The sequence below is a fragment of the Panthera pardus genome, unplaced genomic scaffold, assembly GCF_024362965.1.
Source record: "Panthera pardus isolate Hobbes unplaced genomic scaffold, ASM2436296v1 HiC_scaffold_24, whole genome shotgun sequence".
NCBI classification, from domain to species: domain Eukaryota; kingdom Metazoa; phylum Chordata; class Mammalia; order Carnivora; family Felidae; genus Panthera; species Panthera pardus.
In genome coordinates this window covers 117543789-117563785 of record NW_026526810.1, presented here as the reverse complement: position 1 = coordinate 117563785, position 19997 = coordinate 117543789, and the positions used below count along the sequence as shown (strand labels likewise).

At 40.9% G+C, this 19997-nt stretch overlaps 1 protein-coding gene across 4 annotated transcripts in view; it reads left to right on the top strand.

Annotated features, from left to right (window-relative positions):
* STON2 (stonin 2) overlaps window positions 1-17247 on the top strand; it is a 144633-nt gene extending 127386 nt beyond the window's left edge. For all 4 annotated transcript variants that reach the window (XM_019461933.2, XM_019461932.2, XM_019461930.2 and 1 more), the window contains 3 exons: window positions 7354-9192; window positions 14765-14967; window positions 16524-17247. In XM_019461933.2, the coding sequence (XP_019317478.2) occupies window positions 7354-9192; window positions 14765-14967; window positions 16524-16607 (2126 nt within the window). In that variant the 3' untranslated portion in view covers window positions 16608-17247. The remainder of the gene's footprint in view (window positions 1-7353; window positions 9193-14764; window positions 14968-16523) is intronic.
* The last annotated feature ends 2750 nt before the right edge of the window (window positions 17248-19997 follow it).

Below are 19997 nucleotides of genomic sequence, written 5' to 3'. Positions count from 1 at the left end.
TTTAGCCATTCTGAATGGTATAAGGGAATAACTCATTGTGGTTTTGATTTGCATTTCGCTGATGATTAGTGATGTGGAGCATCTTTTCATATGTCTGTTGGCCATTTGTATGTCTTCTTTGGAAAATGTCTATTTATGAGACCATAGAAGAATTTTATGGTCCATTAAGCAGAGCTTCATTGCCCGTTCAAAAAGGCTTAGACTCTAGAAAGTCCTTTGTTCACCCCTCTTTGGTGTGCTCAAATAGTTGAGGAAGGAAATACAGGAGCTTTTTGCTATGGCAATGACAAATAAATAAAACACAGGTTGGGTTCTCAACAAGCCTTATTACTAGTTAAGTCTTTGATATACTTCAGTGTGTAAAATATTAAGAGATTAAGTTATAAAATGGAATGTTGATTTTTCAATTTGTTATAGATATTGGCATCTATCCCTGTTCCCTGCCTATGACCTCTGCTGGGGAACTGGAGTGACTCTCTCAGACAACAGCAAGGTATTTTGGTAGGATCTCTGCCCTGATGAGAGTTGAAGAATAGAGTCTTCGTCTAAGACAACATGAGAAGCTGATATTAAGCCAGGGAACCAGTAAGCCAGTTGAGTGGAGATTTAGTTGTTAGAGGAAAGGAGCCAAAAGCAGGGATCCAAAGGTTGAGTACCAGTGAAGTGGGGGGTGATAACGCAGAAACAAAAGTTTAGAACCAGAGAGAACAGATTCACCAGGAACACACAGGTTCCTGGAACAGTCATCAAACTTAAAGTCTGATACTTGCTTTTCTGAGCAAGAGATGATATATGTTGCTTTTCTGAGCAAAACAGAGATGAGGAGTGTTGAGTGAGCTCATCTTGATAAGCAGGGGTGGGGGGAGTTGGCAGAGCAATTGACTACTGCCTCATAGGTCCTCTTAGCAAATAGAAACCAGAATGTAGTGTCAAATGCTCCTGCTAGGAAGTCTGTCAACTAGTGGTGAAGTACTAGTTTGATGAATTGGCTTCTTCACTTTGGGGATATCCCTGACCAGGTAACTTTACCAGCACCAAATCATCCCGTCTCCTGGATAATGCTAAGGACAAATGAAGAGACTCAAAAACCCTCTGGCTCTCTTTATCAGTGTATTGTGATGACTAAGCAGGTCTCAGCTTGTTTTATCCAAGTTAGAAGCTCCCGTTGATAAGGTTCAGATGACTAACTCTTTTCTCACCCTTACACATTCACACATCAGGGGCTGACATCACCTGACCTTATGCCCAGAGGCTTCTTTGTGTAAATGGATATAAATCCTTGTTTAGTTAACTTCTTTTCCCCTACTGAACAGTGCTCCCAAAAAGCTGTGTGTCAAGGTAACTGTTGCCCATCTCAAAGGCAGTGGGAAAAATTAACCAGATTTTAGCTTAGAGAACAAGCATTAAGAAAATAACAGAGGTAGTGAACATTGAAAGTAGGACTTTGTAAATGTTACCTTGGGTACTTTACTTAAACTTCCTGAGCCCCTCAGTCTTCCCAGCAAAATGAAGGTCAAGTTTTATTATTTCTAAAATCTCTTCAAACCTGAAAATGCTGTGGTCCTCTTTTCACTTTCTAGATCATTCCACAAATATGTAACGGCCTGCTGTGCATCTGAGGCTGCTTATACAGTTTTAAGTATATGCTCTTGTGTAATAGTGACTGCTGTCTCATCTTGAGAAAACGGCAATAATCTAAGAATATTTGTTCTTGCCTCTGCAAATAAATTCAATGAACAGCACTCATTTTTTGCATTTGTCATTGCATGAACAAATTAGGTTAACAAATGGAGAAAGAAGAGGGCGGAGTATCTGCTGTATTCAAAATATAGAAACTTAGTCTTCCCCCATAGTTCTTACTTTTTCTTTGGTTTGGTAACTTTGACTACCATTGTAATCATTTAACTGAGTCTTTGGGGCACTTAAAATAGATTGTGGTCTAGCATTGAAAGAATCCAATGTCTTTTTTGTTGGCATCAGTAAAGACATTAGGAAGCTCGTAGGTACTAGCTAGCTCTCCCAGTGGGCCGATGAGAACCTGATTTTTATACATGGCTTTGGTTTGGCAGCAGCCCAACTCATAATAAAAGTAATTTGGAGGTAGCAGGTGGAAGAGATAGTAATTAAAATTATGCTGGATTTTTGGCTTTGGTTTTATTTTAATAAGTCAATAAAATGAAATTCTGGATGATAGTTAATTTTGTTCTGAGCATAATTAGTTTTTGCCTGTTTCTTACTGAAGAAATTTGCTGGCTTTTTTTTTCTTTCTCTCTCCTCATTGTTCTCAGTACCAACTACATCAGTCATAAGTGTCATGGGAAAGATCTAACTGCTGCTTTATCAACATGGATTACAGCTAAACTGTTCTCTTTCTCTAAGGTTAATTAGCAGGAGTGCGAAGGATGTGTTTTGACCTTTTACTATTTATCTTGTAAGCAAACAGCATTTTCTTAAAGAATACAGATTTAATATTTTTTAAATCACCTCTTACCCCACAGGAGACATTGGTTTTCACATCAAAATATTTTGAAGTATTATATTCCAGTGCTTTTTAAATATATGTATACTTTATATCATGAAAATGTATCCTTCTAGTAGGAGTAGTGATAGCAGCTAACATCTACTGAACACTTATCATTTATTACTTGCCAGGCACAATTCTAAAATCTATATTAAATTTTCCCAACAACCCTGACAGGTAGGATTTAATATATTTTTTTAATGTTGTATTTATTTATTTTGAGAGAGAAAGAGAGCATAAGCAGGGGAGAGGCAGAGAGAGGATGGGAGAGAGATAATCTGAAGCAGGCTCCACACTGTCAGCATAGAGCCCGACACGGGGCTCGAGCCCACGAACCTTGAGACCATGACCTGAGCTGAAATCAAGACTCAGACACTTAACCAACTGAGCCACCCAGGAGCCCCGGGATTTCATGTTTTCTTAATGTCATAGATGGGAAGACTGAGGTGCAGAGAAATTTAAAAACTTGCCCAAAGTCACATGGCTAATGTGCTACAGGTACGGAATTGAAACCAAGGCAGTTTGACTCCAGATTGTAGGCTCTTGTTACTGTTCATGCAAAATGTATGTCATAATCAGCTTCTGTGTGAATAAACATGTGTCAATAACATTTGCTTAATAGCTGCATGGGATTCCATTTTAGGAGCATAATACTCGATACAAACAATCCTCCATCGCTGGGCATTTATGTCGTTTTCCAATTTTTCTGATACAAACATTGCTGTGATAAACCTACACTAAATGTATCTCTGCATGCATGTATTGTTCTTTCCTTACAATACAGTTGTACGAGTAGAATTTTGGGGTCACATTTTTTGAGACTTTTGTACAAATTTTCAAATTGCCCCCAGAAAGATTTTTTTTAACTTTCATCAGAGTGTAAGTTTCCTTGGGTCACCAATAATGATTATTATTCTTTCCCAATTTTTGTCTCTATGGCACAGAGAGAATTGTATTTATTGTTTTATAAAAAGGTTGAACTTCTTTTTTTTCCAAATAGTTATTACACATTTATATTTCTTCATTAGTGAATTATTCCTTTTTAAAAACATTTTTAAAATATTATTTACCTTTGAGAGAGAGAGAGACAGAGTGCAAGCAGGGGAGGAACAGAGAGAGAGAGGGAGACACAGAATCCAAAGTAGACTCCAGTCTCTGAGCTGTCAGCACAGAGCCCGACACGAGGCTCGAACCCATGAACCACGAGATCGTGACCTGAGCCGAAGTCAGACATCCAAACAACTGAGCCGCCCAGGCGCCCCTCCTTTTTTTTTTTTTTTCCAAAGTATCTTTGTTTTAAGAGAGAGACAGTGTGAATGGGGGAAGGGCAGAGAGAGGGAGAGAGAGAATCCCAAGCAGACTCCACACTGTCATCACAGAGCCCGATGTGGGGCTCAAACCATGAACCATGAGACCATGACCTGAACCAAAACCAAGAGTTGGATGCTCAACCACCTGAGACACCCAGGTACCCCCATGAATTGTCTGTTCTTATCCTATTTTATTTTACTTTATTTTTGTAAGGGTGTGTCATTTTTATTAAGAATACACCATACTATTATATGAAGGACGTCAAGTTTTTGTCATATATGATATATGTTTCCCCAGAAATTTTACATACAGATAAGTTACTTTTTATATGTGAAAGTCTCAAATAATGTAATAAAGAGGTTTTAATTAAAAGAGACTCAGAAAATATATGACCTAATCTTTGCAAAAACCATTGAAAATCTCAGTGATAAATGACAGAAAGTTAAGAGCTTACAAATAGAGAAGTCAGTGTTAATAAGGGATAGTTTTTCAAAGTAGTGTTTGTCAGTCCTTGGGTTTGCCCCAAGAAATGCTTTATTTTCATGTGAGCTAGAGACACTTTTGCTTTTCATCTGTAAAAGTATCTTTATTAAGACATTTTTTATAAATTTATTAATTTTGAGAGAGAGAGAGAGAGAGAGCACACAGGGGAGGGGCAGAGAGAGAGGGAGAGAGAGAGAATCCCAAGCAGGCTCTGCACTGTCAGCACAGAGCCCAATGCGGGGCTTGAACCCTGAGATCATGACCTGAGCCAAAACCAATAGTAGAATGCTTAGCCAGGTGCCCCTAAGACATTTTTTATTTAATAAATGATTTTTTAGGGAAAAAAATCTCCAGAAGTTTGACCTGTGTCCCACTGCCGTGCCAAATGATGGATTTTTTAAAGCAGTTTGTAATCACGGGAGATGAAACTGTCAAAGGAGAGAATATTTTGTAACAAAGTCTTTTAATACTTTTCAATGGCCATCAAAGAGAATATAGAATCTCTAGAAATTAATTTAATTAAAAACTTTCCCTCCAGATTTAAAGAAGATTCATTTAAATTGTATCTTAAGTCTAATGCTTCAAAACCGTCTAGGACTTTGTGTGATTTTAAATAGCTTCATTTAAGAAGAAATTTATTGTAAGAAAATTGTGTCAAGTGGAGACAAAGCCTCTTTTTTTTTTTTTCCACCCCCCTTCTTTTTTGGCTTCATAGAGGAAAATGAGAAATGCTATTTTGGAGACAGGATTCCCCGCAGAAGGGAATCCTTTGGCAGCAAGAATAAAAACAGCTTTGGCAGAAAAGCACCCTCCAGAGGAAAAAGACTTGGGCTTGTTTAAATGAGGGAGTGGTCATGAACCCCAAGGCAAAAAGGATATCCCTCCACAGGGGCTGGGTCAGTATCAGGCTGTTCGGGTGGGAGCACTAAGGTTACAAAAGCTCCTTAGAGTGGCTTCAGAAGAAACTGATGTTTTGAGATGCAACCCCAGTTGTCTAGGGAGGATCAGTTACTGTTCCAAGGAAGTGATTGTATTTTACTCCAGGCCACACTGTTCCCTTTAGCCTTCATTATGATAACAGTAGTAGTTGTTGCAGTAATAGTAGTAATAAGGATAATGATAATAATGATAAATAATACATAAATCCTACAAACCTGGGTTTTCTTGACCCCTTTCCCTTCATTTTTTCAGAAAATAAAGCACACATCTACAAAAGTGTATTAATGATTAATTTGAAGGGAAGTCTCATTTTTAATTTTAAAATGCTTTGAGGGACACCTGGGTGGCTCTGTCAGTTAAGCACCTGACTTCAGCTCAGGTCATGATCTCACCCAGGTTCATGGGTTTGAGCCCCACATCGGGTTTTGCACTGACAGTGCAGAGCCTGCTTGGGATTCTCTCTCCCCTCTCTCTCTGCCCCTCCCTCACTCTCTCTCAAAATAAATTAAAAAAAAAAAAAAAAAGATGAATGACAAGCAGCCATCCCACCACATGTAATTCTACTTCCATTTATGTGCAGCATTACTAATTTGGTTTGATCAGATATGATATTCGTGACAGTTAAGGGAAGTGGTCAGAAAACTCAACTACTTGACTCAACCACTGAGCATCCATTTCTCTTTCATGCCAGATTACTGGAAATAGAAACAGTGGGTAAAGTGGTGGCAGAGGTCCCCCCTCGACATGTCTCCAGGAACAGAGTAAATAGAACTGCTCCAGTGCAAACTCTTTTCTCACTTAGTCACTCAACAAACTTTTACTGAATATCTACTGGATGCCAGACACAGATTTGTTTTCCGTGCCACTCCTTCATCAGAATCCACTCCTTGCTAAAGTCTTCACTTTCCCCTCCCTTCCCACAGTCCCCGCAGACACACAGGGTCTTGATGCTGACTGAAAGGTTTGGATCTTTCCCTTATGGAAACTCGAGTCCTGCCTCCCCTTCCTTGAAGGCCCTGCCAGGGTGGAGTTTTATTTGTAATAATACTTTTTTATCTGCATAAAATAAATAAACTCCAAGATGGAAAAGTATTTTAGGGAAAATAGAAGAAATTATAAGTATTTTCTCATGTTATTGCATACTTGTAAACATTTTAATGGCTGGGTATTCTATTGTGTACCTCGGTTTCTTAACATTCACCCAAAGCTTCGTTCACAATTTAGATTTATTTCCTTAGGGAAGAATTACAAAGTTATTATTTACGCACATTTGTAAGGCCTTAATACAAATGGCCCAACCACTTTCAGAGAGTTTGTAGCAACTTAGAGTCCCATTAAAGGTCTATTTACTGTTCATATCATAGTACCCTTACCTTCATTGAAGAGTAAAAACTTTAAGAATCTTCACTGATTGTTTTTAATCTGCATTCTTTTTCTTATTTCCAGTGAGATTGGACATTTTCACATGCTTATTAGACATTTTTAGTTTCTCTCTCCTGAGCTGTCTGTATGTGTCCTTTGTCTGTATTTCTATTGGAGTTTTTATAGCCTTCTTATTTACCTGTATGACCTTATTCAGGATGTTAACACTTTGTTTTTAATATTTATTGATCACATTTGGGCAAATTCCCCCCAATTACATTATTTGTAATCATATTATCACTTAGAGCAGATAACTTGTCTTGTCTAATGAGATCAGCTTTATATCATTTTATGTAGGAGGTGGTTTTCAATGTCTAAGAATTAAGAATGCATACTTTATAGCACAGTAAAAAAATAAATCTATTCTAGAAACTTCTATTAAATAAAAGGAGAATGTATAAGAGCTAAACTACAAGGGACCTTGGGCCTATCAGTGCTTCTGTATTGATAGACCTATTTGTATTCTTACTGCATTTGATGTGTGGCCCCTTTGGTGTGCTTATTACAAAATTATGAGATTCTGTGCCCAGACTAGCACTTGAGACAGGTAGTGAGCTGCTTTTGAATTTATCAGATTCCAGATAAAATTCTACTCATCCTTCATTCCCATACCTCAGTTTCCCGTACTTGTAGAGGCCCTGAATAGCAGCCCTCATAAGCTCTCCTTTTTCTTGCAGACAGTTCTTCCTCACTCCAGGAAGATGAAGAGGTAGAGATGGAGGCTGTCAGCTGGCCGGCCAGTAGTCCAGCCACGAATGGACACCCTGCAACTCCAGTGACTTCTGCTCGTTTCCCCAGCTGGGTCACTTTTGATGACAATGAAGTCTGCTGCCCTTTGCCACCAGTCACCTCTCCCCTGAAGCCAAACCCACCACCTACTGCATCTGTGATCCCAGATGTATGTTATCACTCAGCTGGGTCATTTAAGAAGAGGGAACGTCCCAAGAGCACATTGATGAACTTTTCCAAAGTTCAGAAGCTGGACATTTCCTCCTTAAACCATCCGCCTTCCATAACCGAGGCTCCACCTTGGAGGGCAACCAATCCTTTCCTGAATGAGACTCTGCAGGATGTACAGCCTTCCCCCATCAACCCTTTCATTGCTTTTTTTGAGGAGCAGGAGAGACGCTCCCAAAACAATTCCGTTTCCAGTGCCACAGGCAAAAGCCAAAGAGATTCTCTCATTGTCATCTACCAAGATGCCATCAGTTTTGATGACTCAAGCAAAAACCAGTCACACTCTGATGCCGTTGAAAAACTCAAACAACTCCAGATTGATGATCCTGATCACTTAAGCAGTGCGACACTACCAGATGATGACCCGAAAGCCTGGATTGAACTAGATGACCACCCACCTGGTTCAATGCTGTCCCAGCCCAGGGATGGATGGCCAATGATGCTAAGGATCCCTGAGAAGAAAAACATCATGTCGTCTAGGCACTGGGGACCCATCTACATCAAACTGACAGACAGTGGTTACTTGCAGCTGTATTATGAGCAGGGCCTAGAAAAACCATTCCGTGAGTTCAAGCTGGAGATATGCCATGAAATTTCGGAACCCCGGCTCCAAAACTATGACGAGAATGGCAGGATCCACAGCTTGCGAATAGACCGTGTCACCTACAAGGAGAAGAAGAAATACCAGCCCAAACCTGCTGTGGCCCACACAGCAGAGAGGGAACAAGTGATCAAGCTGGGCACCACCAATTACGATGACTTCCTCAGTTTCATCCGAGCTGTTCAGGACCGGCTCATGAATCTACCAGTGTTGTCAATGGACTTAAGCACAGTGGGCTTGAACTACCTTGAAGAGGAGATTACTGTGGATGTCAGGGATGAGTTCTCTGGCATTGTGAGCAAGGGAGACAACCAGATTCTCCAGCACCATGTCCTGACACGGATCCACATTCTGAGTTTCCTCTCTGGGCTTGCAGAGTGCCGCTTGGGCCTCAACGATGTCCTTGTCAAAGGGAACGAAATAGTTTCCCGGCAGGACATCATGCCGACCACCACCACAAAGTGGATCAAGCTCCATCAGTGCCATTTTCATGGGTGTGTGGATGAGGATGTATTCAACAACTCACGGGTTATTCTGTTCAACCCTTTGGACGCCTGCCGGTTTGAGCTAATGCGGTTCAGGACAATATTTGCAGAAAAGACCTTGCCTTTCACACTCAGGACAGCAGCAAGAATCAATGGGGCAGAGGTGGAGGTGCAGAGCTGGCTGAGGATGTCAACCGGCTTCTCCTCTAACCGAGACCCTCTCACCCAGGTTCCCTGTGAGAATGTGATGGTTCGTTACCCCGTGCCCAGTGAGTGGGTGAAAAACTTCCGCAGGGAAAGTGTCCTGGGGGAAAAGTCTCTAAAAGCTAAAGTGAACCGGGGGGCAAGTTTTGGTTCAACTAGTGTATCTGGCTCTGAGCCTGTCATGAGAGTAACTCTGGGAACTGCCAAGTACGAGCATGCCTTCAACTCCATTGTGTGGAGGATAAACCGACTGCCTGACAAAAACTCGGGTAGGTACAGGCTTCTCTTCTGTGAAAACTGCCACATGGTTACAGAAGAGCAGGGGTCCAAGTTCCACACTCTGTTCCCCTATGAAGTGCTGGTTTTTGTTGGGTGACAAATGGTAATGGAGGAATGGGACCAGAAAATCAAAAATACTTGTGCGGAGTAAGGAACAAACGTGAATGACCCAGTTCACAACATGTTCTCACCCCTTTGTTATCATGCTTCTTCCAGAGAACTCTGCATTATTAGCGGGTTGAGCCGCTAAGCACGTTTCCAGGGCAGCTTATGAGTTTGTATTCTTTTCTGACTCATGTAAGTATTATATGTGGTGCTGGAAGCTGTTTCCAGATCCTAGCAGGCTTCTGGGTTCTGAAGAGGTATCTTTCTCAGTTAGATTTAAGATTCCAGTCACCATGTGCAAGATCTGTCAGTCATAACATCTCCAACTCAGAGTTGGGATTTGAGGATGCAGGAAGAGGAGAAATGGCCTCTGATGAGACTGAAGATCCAGCCAGGACCAGAAGGTCCAATAGGGGCTGAAATTCTGTCAGACAAAAAAACCAAATCAATAAAGGAAGGTATGTTTGAATTACACAAAGAAAGCAAGCTAACCAGCCCTAGCTGGCTTGCTCACGGCTATCAGGGGTGCTTTTGTGCTTGAGTGAGCACAGAAGTCAATGACTTTCCTCAGGGGTCCAGTGAATTTAACGAAATGACAAAACTAGGGAGTGATCCAACTAGTTCTAATAGCCCTATTTCTTAGAGGAAGTCCGAGTGACTCCAATGACAGGCAGTAAGCTCATGATCCTGTGATCCTTTAAAGCACTTCTCTTCTTGTTTATAATAAACTGTGCCCATCTGTTAACAAATAGATATCCGAGCCGAGCAAAAGGAGTAAAGTTTAGAAAAACTCTTGACGGAAATGTCCTTCTCTTATGCAGATATTCTTCCATTCTACTATTAAATCCTAGTGGTGTGTTTATAGAGTCTTCATTTCCTGTTCTGAAGGTGGAGTGGTCCTGTCATCGTACCCAAAATGTATCGTGATGTGATGGCAAGAGGCAGTATGATCTGGTCACCTCCCCAAGCAGTCCAGGGGGGTGGAACACACCGGGGCATTCTGTGTCAGACACTGGGTGTAGCGGTGCAAAATGAAAAGACAATTGGATCTCTGTGTTTGAGGCTGGGTTGGCCATCCCCCACCCCCCTGCCATTTCTAAACTGACAGGATTTTTAAAAACAAAGTCTTCCTCTCTGTGCTTGCATATTCCTTTCTCCCGGTCAGCACTGTATTCTCCTAGTGATAGCACGGTGATCTCCACCTCAGCCATGGGGCCCACCTGAACTGACGGAGGAGAAGAGAAGCCCTGAACTGTCCTTTGGCACAGAAGCCTCTGAGAAGAGAACTGAGGTGGTAGGAAGCAAATTACTGTTTAACCTGCTGGAGACTTGACATCAGAAAAGACAAGGCCTCAGGTTTATGTTTATCGGAATGCTTAGCTCTTCAGTTTGTTACCTATGGATTCAGATAACTTCATTATGGGATTACCGAGTTTTCAAGCTGGAAGGGGCCTTGGGAATAACTTGATTCAAACCTCTTCATTCTACAGATGAGAAAATTAAGGACCGAGAGTGACATGACTTATCTGAAGTCACAAAGCCACATCCAGGGGTCTTTTCTCAATACCACAGCTGCCTCTTAGTAGAGGACACCAAATAGACACAAACATGAAGTAACTTCCTCTAAGGGAAGAGAGATTTTCAGTTTTCTCAATGTGTACACCTCTATCTCATTTGCTTCAAAGTTCTCTCTCTCAAATATTTAAAAGTACTGTATGAGGAGTTTTGGTTATAAGCAGCAAAAACAAAACGAAACAAGATTGTTGGAAGATAGCTCAGAGCGCTGAAGGAAAGGCTGGAAGGGTTGAATGAGCAGGCATAGAAAGGATGTCTCTTGAAAGCAGAGCTGTGAGATGCCTCCTCAGTCCGCAGCTATTGGCATAAATCATCACAAGCCGTTTTCTGTCAAGAGTCAAGGGGAAGACAGCGCATTTTGACTGACACGACCTCCAAAATGACATGCAGTGCTGGGGAAGATTATCTCCCAAAGCAGAGGGAGGGGGAAAAGATTGTTACCAGAAGAAAGGGGGGAATGGATGCAGGACACGGGTAAATATAGGTCTTCAGCAAACATGTTCTTTAATGCTTTCCCAGCAGGTGAGTGTTCAGTAGGCTCAAGGCCAAGTTAATGAAGCTTATATATTACAAATGTATTTCCTGATTAGTGGAACTTTGTGAAAGATTTTTGAAATCCAGGACAGCATAAGGATATTTGGGAATGTTTCTCAGTTAAGCTACCCCCTCATCCCTGCTTTTGTTATTCATGGTTATGCATTTTTAGTAGCAACCCCCCACCCCCACCCCGGCAAAGGGCTTCTAATACTACTCCTGACCAATGGTATATTTCTGGATCTGTTCAGGAAATTGATAACACCCTTTTCTGGCAACTCAAGGCACATGGAATCTGAAGTAAGTCAGACAGCAGGTTCTTAGCGTTGCTGGTGTTCCCTGGGACCAGCTCCTCCTGTCCCCATCCAGTGTGCCCTCCATGAAACCACCGAATTGATGATCTATTAGTAATCATCCCTTTTCTGAACTCCTCTATGTTGGACTTCAGAGAGCCTTGGGAAAGTGCCTTTTACAGGTTATTTTCCGTAATTCTCACACCTCTGTTTACAGTAAAGGAGGCCTCAACCTCTGCGTGCTTACTTCTACCGGCAGTGGCCCTGTATCCCTAACTTGCAGCAGGCAGGACAGTCAGACCACAGGCAGCACGGGTCTGTAGGTCTGTACCCCTGGCTTTGCTGGCATCTGAGGCTGTAGTCACAGCGGGCTTGTCCCAGTCCCAGTCACCAAAAGACTAACAAGCTGCCACTGGAGTCCAATGTGGCCTGAAGTGGTGGGCCTAGCCCAGCTGTGTGCATGTACAGTCATCCCCTCCCCACGCCCCCTGCCCCCCCACCCGCACTCTTCGGGGACCCTTTCACCCTGACCCCAAAAGCTTTTCTTAATCCTAGAAGGCACCAGAACAAGTCCTACTGCTTTCCCAGATCATCCGCCAGGAAACAAAGCATTCTGTCCTGCACAGGTAGCTTTCTTCGCTGGAACTCCAGTTCTCTAATATTAGACCAAGAGAAAAGCAATTTCAATATAATTTACCTTTTATGGAAAGTAGAAATCTAAATTTTAAATTAAATTTTCTTGGTTTCATCAAGGAAGATGACAAAATGTGTGGGTTCACATAGTTCATTACCATAAATCAAACTGTACTAGCTTTCAGAATTGCATATCCCTATCTGTCCCTCAGCCTTATACATCGTGGGCGTCCATTAGTGGACGCCTGGAATCCAGAGGGAATACTGCTTTCATAGGGTTTGCTGTGAATACACTTTGGAAGGTGAGAGGAGGCATCTGCTTTGTGGAAAGTAATGATTTCTCAGTATTCTGACAATGTTTAAATAAGGGTAACGGGGTAAAACTGTTGTTGAAGTTGCCATTGAATTAAAGTAAACTCTGTGTACTTCAGAGTGATCTAAATCTATAGCAATATATTGAGAGGAGTTTAGGACATAATTTGGAATCTGTCAGATCTGAGTTTTATTCCCAATGCTGCAATTTAGTGGCTGTAAGACCTCAGGCCATTTACTTAAACCTCTCAGAGAAATCTTATTTTCCTCATTTACAGAAGAGGATTATGAATACCTAGCTCATTAAGATAGAAATTAGATAATGCTTTTAAGTGTTTAGCAGTCTCTGGCCTGTAAGAAATGCTCAGTAACTGAAAGCTGTGTAATCACAATTGTAATTTAAAATAAATCACCTGGGTTCATTTTTAGATAATATAATTTTTACTAACATATGTATCAAATTTAAATTTCTTTCCTAGAAACCAGTGCAAGTTTCTCAATTTCCCAAAGTATTACTCTTTAGAAATAACCACTGAAATATGTTATTTGTGAAATAGAGCAAAACAAATACTTCACTGCGTGATGTTTTCCTTGGAGAGCGGGTGTGTATGTCCTCACTCTCCGAGATTAAAAAGTCCTGTCCAGACCAATAAAGAAAATTGAAATTGTTTATTTGGGGAAGCTCAGATAACTTAGGACTCTTGCTGTTACATAACAAAGTCAAAGCTGTGTCACGTTGTTTATCCATGGTGAGTTGTTGTATGGGGGTTCTTACAGCTCACTTCTCTACTCATGTCACCCTGCAAAACCTGGTCTTGAGATGGGAGACCATGAGGGTGGCTGTGACTCAGACAAAGTGGCTAAAGCACTTTGGAGACTGACTGCTTGGGTTCAGTTCTCATTCTGCCACTTTGCAGTTCTGACTGGGCGGCTCGCTTTACCTCCCCGAAGCCTTGGTTGCCTCATCTGTAGACTGGAATGGCTGTGACCTCAAGGGATTGTTATGAAGATGCGGGGAGAGGGTGTGCACACAGCAGCTGGGACAGTAAAGGATGCTCAACAAACAACGATGCTTCAAAGGTTATAGTCACAGAACTAAGCTCTCTTTTCACTCAGATAGCTAATAACGGTCCTCAAGTTTTTCAGCCACGTACAGTAGAACGAACCATAGATTTGTAGAATTAAAGAACAGGAAAGGACTGTGCCTTGCATTGACCTACCTCCATTTCCCCACTTCCCAAATCAGGACTTGAAGCTGGAGAGAACAAGGATGTGGGTGCAAGATTTCTGACACTTAGCAGGAGAGCTAGAAGTCATACTCGGTGTCCTGTTGGCCTGTGTTCTACCCAGCATACCATGTGCTTCCTTAATGCAAAGCTGTTGTTTATAAGGGCTTCATCATTTACGTGTGCCATTTACCCACAGAGACATTCCAAAAGCATCTTTGTAAAAATATGAGATGATTAAGATGATTAAGAAAATTCATCTTCTGGGTGCCTAGGTGGTTCAGTTAGTTAAGTCTACAACTTTGGCTCAGGTCATGATCTCGCGGTTTGTGGGTTCGAGCTTCGCGTTGGGCTCTGTGCTGACATCTCAGAGCCTGGAGCCTGCTTTGGATTCTATGTCTACCTCTCTCTCTTCCCCTGCCTTGCTCGCACTCTGTCTCTCTGTCTGTCTCCCTGTCTCTCAAAAATAAACATTAAATTTTTTTTAATTAAAAAAAGAAAATCCATCTTTCAAAGGGAATTAATTACTTTGCTCCACATGGCTGTCACTGATGCTCTATTAGGTGCTAAGTGCTGATCCCTTTTATTCCTTCCTGCCAATTTACAGCCTCTATTACTTATTATTTGTGTTGTGTTCCCATTATCACCCTGACCTGAGTGGGTTTTTCAGGCTGTGGGTTTTATTGCTAGGATACAAGGCTACTGTAATCAGAAGGGTCTGAGGCACAGGCAGTGTGATTTCTGTTGTAAGTCCTCCGCTCAGCATTGGACCCTCGGAAAGACTGCCTGGTGCTGAGCCTCCTTTGCTATTGAGTGGCTCTTTTGGCCTCTTCTTCCATGTCCTCCCCAAAGAACCTAATGTCTAAATTCTTTTCCTTTCATAGCTTCTGGTCACCCACACTGTTTCTTCTGCCACCTTGAACTTGGCTCTGACCGGGAAGTGCCTTCCAGATTTGCCAGTCACGTGAATGTTGAGTTCAGCATGCCCACAACTTCTGCCTCTAAAGCTGCCGTAAGATCCATCTCTGTGGAAGACAAGACTGATGTCAGGAAGTGGGTCAATTATTCTGCACACTACAGCTACAAGGTAGCCTCGGGAGGCGTCTGGCTAATGTTTCCAGGTCCATTTGTTCACCCCCTTCCCCTCCCCTGTCTTGTTCCCTTTAGCAGTGCCTGCCTTGAATGCAGGATGTTTTCTTACCGCCTTAGAGAGAGGTACACCATGCATAGCTGTGGATGAGTCTGCTCTGATTTGAATGAATAGTCTCACTGGTGGGCAAGAGAAAGGTTGGGAAAAAATAAAGAGGTGAATGAAAGAGGAGAGTATAATGTTTTTCAGTCATCATGAACAACAACAAAAGAGTCATGGGATAAAGGAATTAGTATTACTCATTCATAATATATGTTGCAGAAGTTGTGAACTTGAAAGTGGAGGGGAGTTCAGGAAAGTGCTAACCCAAAGCATGTATTTCATTCAGCTTCAGAGTTGGTGAAGTAGATCTGAGTAAAGTCAGGACACCTATGACCTGGTCACTGGGCTATACCAGGACAAAATTCAAAAGCCAAGCAAGCTTCTGTAATAGTAACAGGATCAGGGCTGTGGAAGGAGGAAACTAAGTTCGAGTGTTCTGATATAAATAGTGATTCTATCTTCAGGCATTGGAAATTCAATAGCAGATTAAATGCCAAAGATAGAAAATGGGGGTTATTGAAGAATTATTTTGCAAACGGTTTAATAATTTTTTTATTCATAACAATATCCTTAGTTTTTCAAGGTTATTTATTGTTCTTCAATGTTTCCTTAGTTGTGTGATCTAAAACCTTAAACTACCAAAAAGAACACATACTCCATCTTGTGGCCAGGGAAAATATAGCACTTTCATCAAGCATGACCCTCATCTGTTTTTTCTTTAATTGTTCCCTTCATCATAAATATCCAAAGTGGTGAAGAGAAGAGCAGTTTTAATTATGAAACTCTCTAGCTTGATAGATTTCCTTTCTGACTTGTCAAAGGCTTCAGCGTGTGTCACTTTCAAGGCAAGATGAATTTATTAATCCCTTCATAGTTGTAGCTGCCGTATTTTGCAGGAGACACAGGAAGAACTATAAACACTAGAGTACTTAACTTTGGAAAGAGATAAAGTAATGGAGAGTATAAACAGCCAGATGGAAAGGAATTCAGTCATTTTGATAAACTTTTGTGTTTGCCTGCTGTATACCTATATTATTGGAGTACAATAGTCAACAAGGGCGTACCCCTGTCCTATGTAGCCTGTGGTTGGGGGGCAGCCGGGCAGGTGTACCAGGTACAGTGGAAATATGCCCAGGAAGAACGCCTCACTCTACCTAATGACTTGGGAACATGACTCAAGGTGACCTTTGAACAACTATGCAAGACAAAGAATAAGAATTTTCCAGGTGGACTGTGAGGAAGGGGGATTCCAGAGCAAGCAAAGAGCATGTGCAAAGAGATAATCCTAATATACTCAGGGCCAGTATCTTCAGTGTGGCTAAAGCCCAAAACATTAACAAAATTACAGGGGATCTCAATGAGCGTGGTGAGGTATTCTCTTTGAGATTATTTATTATTGGGATGTTTTTCTCCTCTTTCTGATATTTCTCTCCAACTTCTATTCTTGGCAGGTGGAAATTGAGCAAAAAAAGAGTTTGAAGCCAGACTTTGAAGGAGATGAAATGGAAAATCCCAAGGAGTGTGGGGTCCAGTGACAAAGCCCTACTGCAGGGGGCATGACCCAAGTTCTCATGAATAGCTGAAGTTCAAGTCAGTACCTACCATGACTACTCCATGTTGGGAACAGTATTTTGGACCTTCCTTTTGTAGTTACCTGTATTTTAACAGGAAACCTTGAGGTGGTTGCTTTGGAGAGACCCTGATATGCCTGATGATGCACCTAGTTCAACTGACTTTTGGGGCTTATTGTCTAATTAAGCCTCCTTTTCTTCACTCTGCTTATCTCACGGCTGTTGGGTGTGGTTTGTTGTCACTGTTGGAGTCAGGAAGAGAACCTTCCACATGAGTGTTGGCCCCATTTCCTTCTGATGTTCATCTGTCACTTACATGATTTTCTAGAAAACACAGTCTTGAGAAAGTTCATTCAGAATCCACCTCTGTCACTCCCTCTAGAAAAAGGTTCAGAAGAGGTGAGGTACAAAACACATTTCCTCTTTGGGTCTACTAGGCTCTTTGTACATGTCTCCATTCTTTAAATGTTAACACTATGCAACAGAAGTTTTCAAGACGTTTCCCTCCCAGTTCTGGATGGTTTTGATTAAAACACTTTTTCCATCTCTCTGTTCCCAGGGTTCACCACCCTGAGTCACAATAAACAATGGAAAAAAGGCACAATAGGATACTTTTTTATTCTGTGATTAGCCCCACATTCTGCAAAGGGTGGCTATTGAAGGGAAAGCAAAACTGAGCTGATTTTTCTTCATTCTGGGGAAAAGGGCCATTAATTGTAACATAATATTCAATTCAGGAGACAACTTCAATCTCAGAGAATTCCCAAATTCACACTGAAAAATACAGGCCATTTCTGTTTCTGAAACAAATGGATGGATATATATACATATATATACATATATATATATACATATACATATATGTATATGTATATATATGTATATATACACATATATATACATATATATATATACACACACACATATATATGTGTGTATATATATATGTATGTATGTATACCTCAGGCATTTGTCAGGGCATTTGGGAGCTCTTTTTATACCTCAAGCCTATAGACAGTTGCATGTCTCTTTAATTCAGACTTTACAGGAAGTATAAGTGGAAAAGATAATTTTAAAAGCTGTTTTAAAACTAAGCTTTTAGTTTTAAAAATTTAAAAGCTGTTTTAAAACTAAGCTTTTAGTATATGAGCTCTCCCCCCACATTCAGAGTTTGATAATTACAATATTGTAACAGATCTAAAAGGCGGAAGACTCTAGGGTAGAAATGGGGGAAAGGCCTATTTTTCTAATGTTGGGAGCATTAAATCTGATTCCAAAAGTCTGGGACACTCGATCTTCTTTCCCTTCATATGTTCCTGCTTATATTCTGTACTTCTACTTCTTATTTCTATCTTGGTGTCTCCTTACCATACAAGGAACGATATTGGCCATCCCAAAGGGAATACCTGCTCAGCAGCTTAAAGGCCGGTTCTATCTGCCTTCTTCTCCTGTGAAGAATAAAGTAAGGGGACAGAAAGCATACCTGTAAGATTTGTCAGATGATACAGAGAAATAAATGATATATCCAGTCTCAACTGGAAGATTTGGGATTAATTTATCCAGTGAATTTTCACTGAATTGTAACTACGTACTGACACTAGAACATAGACATCATTACCATTTTTTTTTGAAATACCTGAACATAAGACTGAAACTAAAAGGATAAAATTCAGTAGGCATTAACAAGACACTATATTCTGAGTTGCTTAAACACTATATTCTGAGTTGCTTAAATACAACCTTCTAAATACAGAGTGGTGTTACCTATGCGTGTGTTGACAGGAAGGTTGTTGAAAAGTCATGGTTTCACAATGGTTCCTGTAGAAATGTTTTCTTAGGGAAATAGGACTTCAGTTTGAATTAGGAGTGTATGGTGACTATCACAAAGTTAATGCATTCAACCTGTGGTAACAGAAGCCCAGAGAGCCCTGCATGCTGCACTGGTCAGTCCACATTTGGATGGAGGGTTGGATTCAATTGTGGATACTATGTTTTAAGAGAGACATTAATCAGTTGTGTCCAGAGGCAGGTGACCAGGGTTGTGAAGGGTCTAATTACATAAGGGACAGGGGAATAGAATAGGAGAGAATAAAATAATATAGCTCCCCTGAAATTTCCATTGAGTTTTAAAAAGGGAGAAGAATAAGACTTACCTGTGTAACTTCAAAGGGCAAAAATAGGAACAAAGAGGAACTTTATAGATAACAGATGTTTGCTTCAACATAAGAAAGAATTTTCTAATAAGAGGTTCTAAATGTGGTGGTTCTAAAGGGGAAAAGACTTGTGTAGTAATATTTCCTATTACTGCAAATGCCCAAAGGTTAAAATAACCATCCATCCCAGATGCTATGAAAGGGGCACTGGATTTGGGCTAGATGGCTCCCAAGATCCCTTTTGCATATAGGCTAATCTCAGTAGTAACTCTCTAACTCTAGTTGTTTTCTCCTTGATAAGTGGTTTTGTAAACTTTGTGAAATACATTGGGATTTCCTGAAGGTCTCTGTCAAGTGAGGCAGAGCCCTTCCCCTGTTGTACGAAAAGCACATGAGATTCCTCACAGAAACATCAAGATGCACTAAAGAACTGGCAAGGTGAAGGTCATTCTGACACCTTCCTTACCCAACGTTAGCACCTGCGCACCCTGTCAAGATCTCTGCCTCACCTGCCAGCATCACATGTGTGCTGCCTGTTGGACGATTTCTCCCCATCTTAGTTAATTCTCATTGCCTTTGTGCTTTTACGTGGATTTTTTTTTCTTTCAACCAAGGGTTAGGAAAATCCTTTCCATGCTATCTGCATTCAGCAAGCAAATTATTATTAATAATAATTTTTTTAAAAAAACCTACCACCTTGATTTCATCAAATTTGCTTTCCCACTGCTGTTTTTGGGAAACTGATTATGGGTAGCCTTTGGGACTTTGGGGGATATAATACTTTCTATTTTGAGGCCTAGTGTTATGTGAATAGCCTACATAGAAAACACAGGCAAATTACCTTTTTGGTGTGCAGATGTGCAGATTCTTTTACTACCCTGGACCTGGATTGTGTGTATGTGTGTGGTCACAAGTAGTCCTTGTCTATGTTATCAATAATGTGAAGATATTAAAAGTAAATTCACTTTACCAATACATAGTATTACTATTAGAACATAAATTAGATGTCACATGATATTAAGAGCTATGCTTTCTTTTGAGTCTGATGGCTTGCTTTGTGACTTTATAGTAAAAGAGGATAAGAAATGTACTTGTTGTGACATGTCAAACAAGAGAAGCTAAGGTATTTTGTGGTGGGCCATTAAACCCCCTTTGCCACTCTTGTAAACATAATACTAGTTATTTTTTCTCAAAATTTTAT